Below are 12,511 nucleotides of genomic sequence, written 5' to 3'. Positions count from 1 at the left end.
AAAGGGTTGAAGATCATTTCTAATAGCGGCAAAATGCCTTTTTGGATGCCTCCAATCTTATACTAATCGAATTTTGGTGAATTCGCTTTGAACTATAATCAGAATTGCCATTGCGATTATGATAGTATGCGCAGCCTTGATAAAATGTACATAACCGGAAAAAAAATAAGAGACTACAAAGCAAAAATAGATTTAGTGATATCGACCAATCGATTCAGCTTTCAAGGCATATGAACATGTGCATGCCCCATAGTCTAGATAGTCTGAGGAGTATACTCTCATTTACCTGACACCTGTCCATGTCTTAGATGGGGCCAGACCTAAATACGAAAAGAAAACCGGTTTGACTTTGGTGGCAGGGCGGAGCGCGGGAGATCCACAAGCCCCCCGAAAGCCCAGTGTCATAGTGTGACTGGTCCATTTACACCTGCAGCTGTAGTTCTCTTGGCAAGGGTGTATGTACCCCGCCTCATGAACGGCCCAAGATCCTAAAAGGGTTAAAGATGGAAGTAAGCGATCAAGACCCAATCAAGGAGACAAGGCACATACGAGTGGACGCCACTTGGACTATTCAAACCCTGTCATTGTTTTTACAGGCGGAAACGACAGCCCGGAAGGCCGAAACTCCGAGGGCATACGCTGCATGGATGTTCAGGTGAGCATTGACCAGGATTGTACCTACTTTCAGCCCAACCCCAGGAAAAGTGACTACGAGCAAACATGATCATAAATGTGTCCGAGGCTCAAACCATGGTCCACGGTAGCCACATGATCTGTCAGGACTATATCCTTCTACAATGGTCTTACAAGATTCCCAACCTCAGTTCAAAGTTCACAAAGTTCAAAGTGTCTGAATTGTCCTGGCTAATTACGCAAAGACTAGCCTCCGAAGCTGAAGCAAGCTGGTTGCGCACTTCGACAGTAAGAATTCCTTATGTCACAAAAGAAATCCGTTGTGAAAGTTAACAGCCATTTCCGAAACCATTTGCTCAGATTTCAATCCTCCTCCTGATCAGATGACATCTTAGATCATGAGACGCTCGACCTGGTTCTTGATAGCCTGGATCTGAGCAGTCAGCTCACTGGCCTCGTTGGTGGTGATGGAGGCAGCTATGACAGGGCGGGAAACACCGGTGGCACGGCCGAGAGCCATCTTGCTGGGAACGTAAACGTAGGGAACCTGATGTGGATGGTTAGTCTGGTTTCTCAGTACAGTGCTCTTATATTTAACTCACGTTCTTGTCCTCGGCCAAAAGAGGCAAGTGAAGGACAATAGCGAGGGGGCTGGTATCGGCAGCCATGATGACGAGCTCAGAAGTTCCACGGTTAAGGGACTTGGTGCACTCGTTAGCACCCTTCTTCAGCTGACGGTAGTGAGCGGCCTGCTGGACAAGGTCGAGGAGGCTCTGGGCGAGGGCCTCATCGGCGATGGGCCAGGCGGCGCTAGTATCTTCGGCCATTGTTGTGTAGTAGTTGGAAATTCAAACACCAGATCTTTAAGAAATGGCTCACTCGGTGGATCACGGCCGTGTAATTGCAACGGAAAAATAAATGAGATATAGATGGAAGTTAAAGTCGAAGATGGGAAATTTTCTGAGAGCGGACCGTTCAGATACACCGCCTGCCAAATTTGCATATTTTCTGCAGATGACTTCTCACCGCCGTTGTCCTATTGGTCACCGTAAATATGCCGCCACCGACTGTTGGTGCCCGTTTTATCAGGCGAAAGACAGGAATTTTTGTTTGTAGGTCATCAAACTTTGTGATGGATGGATAGAAGATGGTGGATGGTGGATGGAAATGGATGGATGACGTACGATGGAAAGAGCGCTGTTCAGTTCAGTACGCAAAGAATGTTGAAGTATGCAGATAATATCCATCAATCTGTTTGCACCTGCTCCCAACCAACCACTAACTATGTATGTACTCCGTAGTCATACCGTTTCGGCGCCTCCTTCCCTCCCTATCAACTTGTAGACCTCTTACTTTCTCCTTTACCTGGAGCACTTGTTTCTACAATTTGTCGCTGTCCATTTGCACTCACCACACCTAAACACCTCTCGAGGAAAGCTACAGCGATCTAGGTCTTCTTTATTATCCAACGCATTTCTTTTTCCCAAAACCATAGAGCCACCAAGACTTTGTTCTATGCAAATCTTTAATCATCTCATTCAAAGTATCTTGATATGCTAATTCACAAAAACCACCCGAAGGTTTAGTTGGTACCATTCACAGTGGCAGAGGCAAGGCGAGAGCGTGCACGTAGTGCAGGACCAAACTTGAATAGAATGAACGGAATAAATGTCAAGACGGTTGCAACCAATGCCAATAATAATCCAGCGTACTGACTATGCATGTTGTGGAAGAACTGGGAAGCAAACAGCGGCGAGACAGCACCGAGGGTGTTTCGCATGAAACCCTGACCGGCAATAGCAGAAGAAGAGTGTTCCCCGTAGCAATCGGCCGTATAACTATAACAGGACTCGAAGATAAAGAAGATACCGATAGTGATGAGGGCCAGTCCGATTACTGGGCCCATCCAGTGGAGACCCTTGTACTGGGTGAAGCTATAGATGAACAAACCAACTGGCAGCCAGACGGCTCCGCATAGGGCACCGTACAACCGAGCTTCGGGCGCGACCTCAACGTTCGGGTCAGAGGAGAGGGACTTGTACTTTCTGATTTGGAAGAAGTTGAGACCGAAACCGATAGTGGTTCCAAGGCAGAGGGATATGTAGGGAAGACCCGAGACTCCTTCGTTCCAGCCACGCTTTTCTTGGAAGGTGATTGGGATGACGGAGAGGAAGAGGAAGGTTAGGAACCAAGCGAAACTGATCCACAGACCGAAGGCGAAGACGACGGGCTCGCTGAAGAGCATCTTCACGGCCTTGACAGAGGAGTTGTGCAACATATGCTTAATACCGGGGGCTTCAATATCGCTGTGGGTCACGAAACGGTCGTCGCCGGTGGCCTGGCGGATTTTCTTCGCACGCTGGCTAAGACACACACTGCCACGAGTCTCGGGTAGGCAAGTTGCAATAACGATACCAAGGGGGATGTTGGCCAGACCTTGGATACCCTCGAGCCAGCGCCAGCCGAGTGCCTGGTCGATGAAACCGGCGTAGATGGGTGCACCGACTGTACCGAGGATGGCGATGAATGAGAAGCAAGCCATGGGGATAGCACGATGCTCAGGTGTATACATATCTCCAAAGGTTCCACCAACAAGGATTGTACCAACACAACCGAAAAGACCCAGCAAGGCACGACAGACTAGGATCGTGGCAATGTTCTTGCCTAGCGCGAGGCCGATGAACATAAGACAAAAGCAGACATAGGCACCGACATAGATGACTCGTCGACCAGCCAGCTCACAGAATGGAGCGAGAAAAAGGGGAGCAAGTGCACATGTAAAGTTGAAGGTGAATAGACCAAGTTTTCCAATTTCCTCTGATGTTCCTAGATCCACTGCCATGCGTGAAATTCCAGAACTGTATGCTGTCGTGGCAAGACCAATAAAAAGTGTCATGAGGCAAAGAAGCAAGCTGATGAATGCCTTTCGGCCGGAACTCCAGTTGAAGGGGTTCTCCTTATCTCCATCCACGAAGTCAAGCACGATAAATTCCTGGCCATCGTGCTGCTTAGGCTTTGTAGCTGTAAGAGGAAGATCGACGTCGACCTCTTGCAGTAAGCTGCTGTCGTAGTGCTGGATGTGCTCTTCTGAAAGTTCGTCCCGGTATTTTCCTCCGACGATCAGACCCTTTGTTGTACGTTCCTCGATGGCTGGGGCAGTCTGAAGTGAAGGAACATTCTCAGTATGGGAGGCCGATACGGGCTGAGGATTCTTGGTGGCCTTCATTGCATGTGGCGTGAAAAAAAGAAGGCTGGAAATTTTGCCTAGGAGGGAATAAACAGAATGGGCGTCACGACCTCTATAACATTTAAGTGTTCTTGCTCACCAATCCACTCACCATTTTCATCCGCCCACGCGCCCTGCGTCATGCTCCGGACTCTAGAGTCCGCGAGGACTGGGGCTGCGGGATTATACGGAGGGTGGATGAGGGGAATTCCAGGCACTGACCGATCGTGGTGCCAGCATGGAGCCCAAGAAGAATCTGTTGATCAATGAACCAGCTGGAATACCAAGTAAGTGGATATGACGAAAACTAGGTGGAAACCATTGTGCATGAGACTTATTCCTCGTATGTTAGATGTACTCCGTAGCTACCATCGATATCACCAAGTTCTCAAACAAGCTCTCAACCGCTTCTTATAGTATATATTCTCATTTGGTCACTTTTTTGCTCCAACATCTTATACCGCATGTACAGTTCTACACACCTGTATCCAAGATATTCATTTCGGGCGATCGGACGTTTAAACTTTGAACGTATCCCCGACGATGATCCGAATAACCTCCCGAACCGGGTTCCACACTTGGTCGGCATGCCGGTTCTCGGGACACGCCGATGATATATAGACCGAAAGCTTTCGGGAGAGGCTAAGTATTGAGGGATAAATTATCATGAGATATGTTTACCTCACAAATCAGAAGTGAAGTTATAAATCTTCAAATGAGAACCATTGAGTGCCGGATTGACCCACTCGGGAACTATCATCTGCCCCGGTCTACGGAGTACAGGTGTACTTCCCGGTGAGTCCGGGTACAGCACCCCGATATTTGCCCCGAACTTGATCCCGAACTTGTGATTAGCTGGCTAATCCTCGGGGTCCCATTTGAATTTGTGTTTCCAATAACATCATGTGCCTGGACCACTATGTTGTGACCTTCCCCAACGGTCTCGTATTCCCGCTCGCATTCCCGTATTCCACACCCTGTTCGAAGGTTCCGGGGCCCGCTAGCCAATTTCACAATTCCGATCTGCGTGCCATGGGGATATGGAGTTGCAACTGCAACACGATTTCATGTTGTTTCCACCAGCTGAATTGTCAACCGGCTTACCCGGCTATATCGTTGGGGCGCGTTCCCTTTCCCACGTCACGCTGCATGTCTTGTTTAATGCGAGTAGTATTTATGCAGCGATTCTAGGCATAATGCATTCATCTTACGATTAAACTGGCTCATGCACGTTATGTTCATGCTTTTCATTTTCGCCTGGTCTCATCTCAACACTTTCTACGACTCCTCATTTCTCTTTTCCACTTGTCAACTAGTACCCATTGATAAATGAAGCGCTGCGAATGTCACCATACTATTGGGACCCAGGAAATACACTCTGGGAGTATGCTGTGTAACTGCTGCATAGTCAGCTAATTGCCGGAGAAGTTGGCATACTGCGACATTGTAGAAGATAACGTATTTCACATGCGAGTGGATCACACAAGCGGGTGGATCAGCTAACGCGAAACGCGTCAATTAATTTAGACCCTTCTTCTTCAACCACCCACTATGCCACCAATACGCTCTCGATCCTCTAAAAATTCAATAGAGCAAGAGGGTAGGATTTTATTAGCTAGCCAGGCTATTAAAAATCAAGAGATCTCCTCAATTCGTCAAGCAGCGCGTCGCTTTGACGTCCTATTCTCCTCCCTCCGGAACCGCCTTACCGGCCTTAAGAATCGATCTGATTCTCGCGCTAATAACCATAAATTGACTAAAACTGAGGAGGAGTCTCTTGAAAAATAGATTCTCTCTATAGATCGACGCGGAGGGGCCCCCCGGCCTACTATAGTGTGAGAAATGGCGAATCTTCTTCTTAAAAAGCGCGGAACTACCCCGGTGATTTCGGTCGGCTAAAATTGGGTTACGAACTTTATAAAACGGCGTCCTCTCCTCTCCTCTCGATTCTCGAAACGGTATAATTACGAGCGTACTAAATACGAGGATCCGAAAATTATTAAAGAGTAGTTTAATCTAATTTAAAAAACGATCCTTTAATTTAGGATTAACCCTAATAATATTTATAACTTTAACGAGACCGGTTTCGCGATAGGATTAATAGTAACTACGAAGGTTATTATAAGAAGTGAATACTATAGTTAGCGAGTACTTTTATAATCTAGAAATCGCGAGTAGGTAATAGTAATCGAGTATATAAATACGTCTAGGTAGGCGCTTCCTGTTACGGGCCTATCCGTCACCAGTCAGCGGTGACCCACTAGGCACACCAATGGGCCATCGAGAGCCAACCAGCAAATCTGCCAAGCAGATCACGTGCAACATCCTATACTTTGGCGTTCCCAAGTGTCTGGAACAAGAAAAGCTGCGGTTATGATCAGTGAGTACGGGGGTGATCACTCTGACCAAGGGCCCACTTTCAGGGACTAACCGATACGTATGCGCCTATACGTACCGGTAACCCTCTACCACCACAGCTACCGCTTTAGGTTAAGAGTACCACGTGATCATGCAGGTAGTAGAACGGTAGACAGTCGAACAGTAGAATCTGCCAAGAAGATTCTACTAAGCTACTATCTACCTATCTACACGGGAAGAACTCTAGGATATATAAGGACACTCATTTATATATCTAGTTTAGTTCTTCGTCTTCAATTATACATTGTTACTTATGTTTACCTTTTAGACTACTGTGACTCTTTACTTAATTATAACTTGATAACACTTACGAGTAGACTAATACCCTAGTATAGATCTACTCAGCGCTCTCACTAGCATCGTTCCTCGATCTCTTAACAGGACTTAGGCTACAGTAAGGCTTTGCAGGCAATAGCTCAGTTGCGATAGGTCGTTAACGTTAGATACACGAGGAGTATTAAGGCAAGTATACCTAGAACCCATCTAACCTAACTGTGACTAGTTAGTAGTGCGTAATATATTAAAGACTGTCTCAAATCAAGTTTCGAGTCATAACCACTGATATATCTCAACTTAGAAAGAAAGTCCCGACTAAGCCGGTCTAGGACGATAACCCCGATTCCGACGCTAAGAGAGATAATAGGATTAAGATACTAAAGGAGTAGGTAAAGACTTTATTAAATAAACTTCAAGAGTAAGAAAAGTATAATACCTAGGTTGAGGACTATCTAGCGCAAATGTATACCTAAGTCACTGCTTTAGCACTAACTAGTGCTATCTAAGGGCTAGCGTTACCTAAGGCTAAATGTTTCGAAGGAAACCGAACTAAGCTTCGAGGATTCTTTACTTAGATAGATATATACTTTAACGTAAATAAAGCTAAGCTTCCGTCCGAAGCTAGTAGGGTGATTTTTGTATTAACCTACCTACGTAGATAAGTATAGAACTGGCTTAAACTATATATTTAAGACTATTATAAAAAGGCACTAGGAGATTAGTCCGCGACCACTATAGATATCTTTAGTAACTATAACAACTTCCGTTAATATCTTGAGCGAACTTTCGGAGATATTGACGTAACTCGAATAGCTAAACGTAAGCTATAGAAAATTAAATAATAAACTAGCGCGTTAGTCTATACCTCCGAATTCTAGTAAATTATATCCTATCTAGATCTACCTAATTGAGCGTATATTCTGTACTTCGAGGTAGGACTTAAACTAGATATTAAGGACAAATTAGTATAAATTGATAGGCCTGAAACCTTAGACTAACTTATCGCGATTGTAGTTAAGATTAATAATTGTATTAATAAGCGACGATACGAACGCTGAGAGATAGACTAGTAGAAAAAGGGTAAGAGTTATAGATTTAGCTGTTTTAGTAACAGGCGCTGCGATAGAGCGCCCTAAGACCCTAATCTATATGGCCTAAAGCTAATAGAATTAGACGCTACTTAGGATAAGTAAAATAAGCGTTGATAGAAGAATCTCTATTTTATGTATAGGAAACTAGGATACTATATAAGAGAATGTAAGCAGAAGAAACTATATGAGAAATAGTAATATATATAGGTGATACGCGAAGAACTGTGTATAACCTAAGAAACCGAATAGGACTACCTAAAGATAGAATCTTTAGAAGATCTCTTAGTAAGATAGAGTAACCTAAGCCTAGAAGAGATATTAGTGGGTAACCTATATATTAAAGGATTAGCCGATAAGCTGTATATTGATTACCTAGAAATCGACTAAGATACTATAGAAAGCTAGGGATAGACTTAGTACGTTCCCTAGGAGCTAGACTACTCCTTAGGATAGTCTAATAACTCCTAGGAACGAGAAGTGGGTCTCCTAGGAACGCTAGTCATAACCCTTGGAACTACTAATGATCTAAGAATAACGAATGCGTTCCTAGGAAGTGACTAAATACTCTTAGAAATACTACTAGATAGTCCTAAGAACTATTGAAATAATGAAGAGGCTGATAATAAGCCTATAGGATATCTTAAAGGAAAGATATAGCCTAGTAGACTAGACTAGTACCTTATTAACGTAATTAAGAAAGGCGACGACCTAATAGGATACCCTTGTGAAGATTCTACTTATATATATAAAGGATATGTACGATACTTGGGATATAGTAGAATAGCTAGTGTTATATATTACGACGAGATATATACTACCCACGGGTCTAGTAAGTTAGATCTTGGTATCGAACCCTAGCTACTAAAGTGGATAAAGAAGCTATAATAGAACTAAGAGTACTAAGGGGTATAGTATAATGGCCGATAGATATATAACCACTAGGGCTGTTTAATAGTATAGCTAGTAGTAACTTTACTAAGAATATATATTAAATTGTATATAATCCTACTAATAGGAAAGGCTTAGACTCTTATTGACTCGGAAGTAATAAATAATTTTATAAACCCTAGGTTCTAAGAAACCTAATAAGTCCTTACTAAACCATTATCGTATATTATTCCTGTTATAGGACTCGATAGAGAAGTCCTCTCTAATAGAGTGAGCGAGGAAACTATTATACTACTAATATCTATCTATAGATACCTAGAAATAATTAAGTTTAATATTCTAGAAACGGGAGACTATAATATTATTTTAGGAGTTTTATAGCTTAGAAAGCATAACCTAAGTATTAATTAGTAATTAGGATAGATTACCTTCGACAGGTGTAAATATATAGAATAGTATAATAACTACGAAACGCGTCGGAAGAAGTCTAGCTAATAGGGTAAGAATAGATAGTCCTAAAAGAAGAGGACTAGGGTATTAGTCGCGGGCGTTGCCCTAGATACTATAGAACAGTTACCTGGTATATCTAACTAAGAACTAGTAGAATATGTAATTATTAAAAGTGAAAAGCTATATATAACTAGCGACGAACCCTAGATTCTAGACAAATACTAGAAGTTTATAGATATTTTTATAGTACCTACTGATGGAGTATTATCTAAATATAGGCCTTTCGACCACAAAATTAATATAATAGAGGGTACTAAACCTACTTTTAAACCTATCTATTAGTTATTGTAGAAAGAATCCTAAATACTTAAGGAATATATTGATAAGAACCTATAGAAAGGTTATATCCGAGCCTTGAAGTTATTGGCTAGATATCTAATTATCTTTGTACTAAAGAAAGATAGGAGCCTTTAACTCTATATAGACTATCGATATCTAAATTTGATTACTATTAAGGATCGATACTTATTACCTTTAATCTATAAGATATAAGACTAGATCGGAGGAGCGAAGTACTTCTTAAAATATAATATTACTAATACGTATCACTGTATTAGGATTAAGCTAGGCTACGAATAGAAAACGGTATTTAGAACTAAGTTTAGATACTACGAATATAAGGTTATGCCTTTTAGCTTTACTAATATACTAGCTATATTCTAACGCTTTATTTTTAAAGCGCTAGAAGAATATCTTAATATCTTCGTTATTATATACCTAGATAATATCTTAGTATTCTTAACAACCCTTAAAGATTATATTAAATATAACAAACTAGTACTATAGAAGTTAAGAGAAGTAAAGGTCACTCTTAAACTTAAGAAATGCGAATTCTATGTCTAAGAAACGTTATTCTTAAGATATTGTATTAGCCTAGACGGACTTGGGATAGAGGAAGATAAGGTTAGAAGTATTATAGAATAGCTAATACCTAAGACTATTAAGGAAGTATAGTAATTTCTTAGTCTCGCTAACTACTACTAAAAGATTATCGATAGATACGCTAGAGTAGCGTTAGGACTCTATTGACTTACTAAGAAAGACCAGAAATTTAAGTAGGATGAAGTAGTAGAAGAGTTATTCTAATAACTTAAATAACTCTTTAGCTAAGGGACGATTATAGCTACGTTTAGCTACGATAAACTAATTATTATAGAAACAGACGTATTAGACTACGCCCTAGGAGCTAGACTAATATAGCTAGGACTAGATAGGAAATATTGACTAGTTGTATTCTAGTCAAGAAAGATAATACCTATAGAACTTAACTATGATATATACGATAAGGAACTACTAGCTATAGTATTAGTATTCTAAGTCTAGAGAGTATATTTAGAAGGAGCGAAATATACAGTAATGGTTAAATCTGATCATAAAAACCTTACCTTTTTTACCACTATAAAGGTTCTTATATAATAACAAGCGCGATAGGTAGAGACCCTTATATAATATAACTTTAGAATCGAATATTATAAAGGAATAGAAAACAGCTAAGTAGACGCGTTAAGTCAGCGACTAAACTATGAGTTAGGTACTAAAGCAGCGGAACCTACTATACTAAGATAAAACTCAGATGGTACTATCTTGTATAACAAATAGTTACTAGCTGCGATAGTAGAGGTCGAAGATAGTGACCTATTATAACGAATTAAGAAAGAACTAGAAACAAATATAATTAATTAACTCCTTAGAGAAAATAATAAACTCGTTAAAGACGAAAGTAGTCTATTCCACCTATATAGATTAATCTATATCCTAATTAAACTCTAAGAGGAAGTAATTAAGAAATATCATAATAACCTTACTTACAGATATATAGGAATAGAAAAGATAGTAGAATACATTTCGCGAAATTATTATTTTCTAAATATAAACCGTAAGGTTAAATTCTATATCTAAGGCTGCGATACGTGCTAAAGGAATAAGCCCGTATAACACACACCCTACAGAGAATTATAGCTATCTAAGATACTAACTACCCTATAGGAGTGGATTACTATAGACTTTATCACGAAGCTACTAGTCTTAGAAGGACACGATATAATCATAGTTATAGTTGATAGGCTTACTAAGTATACCTATATGATTCCGACTATAGAAACTATTAACGTAGATTAAATAGCGAATATAGTCCTATAATATGTGGTTGTAAACTATAGACTACTAGCCAGGATTATATCAGACAGAGACAAGTTATTTATATTAAATATGTAGCAATCCTTTGTAGATTAAATAGGTATTAAGCTTAGACTCTCTACAGCATACCACCCGTAAACTAACGGTTAAACCAAAAGAGTAAACCAGACCCTAAAGTAGTACCTACGACACTACGTAAACTACTAATAAGATAACTAGGCAAGACTACTACTAATAGCACAACTAGCGTATAACAATACTATTCACTCTACAACCCGAGAATTACTGTTCTTTACTAATTACAGGTACAACCCTATGGTTTATAGACAACTAATCGGCAAAGCAGCCGTGGCAGAATCAGCGAGACTAAAGGCTAACGGGCTAAAACAATTACATCTATAACTATCCAAAGATATCGACTTCGTTAACCTACGGATAAAGAAGTATTACAACCAAAAATACAAGAAGGGACCTAACTTAAAGAAGGGAGAAAAGATTTATCTTTTACGCCGTAACATTAAAACCAAGCGACCTAGTAACAAATTAGACCACCTATAGTTAGGACTATTTAAAATTAAAGAAAAATTAGGATTAGTTAACTATCGCTTAAAGCTACCAGAAAGTATACAAAAACTCCACCCAATATTCTATATCTCATTACTTAAACCCGTACCAAACAACGCTAAACTTACGACAAATGTAGAAATCGAAGAAGAAACTGAAAATAAATATAAGGTCGAGGAAATCCTAGAAATAAAACGAATAAGTGGAAAACCTCACTATTTAGTAAGATAGAAGGGGTACGATACCTCTGAAAATACGTAGGAACCTATCGAGAACCTAAGGGGCTACCCCCAGTTAGTTTAATAGTTCCACTAATACTAGTAGCGGAAAAAGCCGGGCTGTCCTAGAAAGATGACAGAAGATCGGTAATCTCAACTAATATCTAATCAAAGTTCAGATATTTAGTAGTAGTAGTAAGCTGCTCGAGGTCCAGGGTAGAGGTATCGGCCTACCTAGAGGGGGAATTGTACTTATTAAGGATTTTAAGTAATTCGGTATCATATTCTAACATTTTAAAACCCTTTTATTTTAGGAAAGTTATTTGTTTTCGTAAACGACGCTAGCGAGATATAGCTTCCTAATATTATTTTTATTTATTCAATACCTTTTAATACAACTCCATGAGATAGGATTGCAACGCGGACAACTTAAGCTCTAACAGATCGAGTTTACTTTCATTCTTTTTAATATCAGAGGAAATCTTATCCTTAGCATTTCGTAATAAGTCCCATTCCTAACTAGTGTAAAATTCACGCTTATATAAGCGGCC

General features: G+C 40.5%; 2 protein-coding genes across 2 annotated transcripts; both read right to left on the bottom strand.

Annotated features, from left to right (window-relative positions):
- Positions 1–1,024: 1,024 nt before the first annotated feature.
- On the bottom strand, positions 1,025–1,460 carry PGRI_092200 (Ribosomal protein L7Ae/L30e/S12e/Gadd45; the record flags this gene model as incomplete). The annotated part of the gene is made up of 2 exons (XM_040796933.1): positions 1,025–1,180; positions 1,236–1,460. The coding sequence occupies 2 exons, from the start codon at positions 1,458–1,460 to the stop codon at positions 1,025–1,027; spliced, it is 381 nt and encodes a 126-aa protein (XP_040650363.1).
- A 755-nt stretch (positions 1,461–2,215) lies between these two features.
- PGRI_092190 (Major facilitator superfamily domain, general substrate transporter) lies at positions 2,216–3,859 on the bottom strand (the record flags this gene model as incomplete). Its single annotated transcript, XM_040796932.1, has 1 exon — positions 2,216–3,859. One exon carries the CDS (start codon positions 3,857–3,859, stop codon positions 2,216–2,218), a length of 1,644 nt encoding a protein of 547 aa, XP_040650362.1.
- Positions 3,860–12,511: the final 8,652 nt, after the last annotated feature.

The sequence above is a fragment of the Penicillium griseofulvum genome, assembly GCF_001561935.1.
Source record: "Penicillium griseofulvum strain PG3 chromosome Unknown contig_13, whole genome shotgun sequence".
NCBI lineage: Eukaryota > Fungi > Ascomycota > Eurotiomycetes > Eurotiales > Aspergillaceae > Penicillium > Penicillium griseofulvum.
This window is presented reverse-complemented; position numbering and strand designations above follow the sequence as displayed.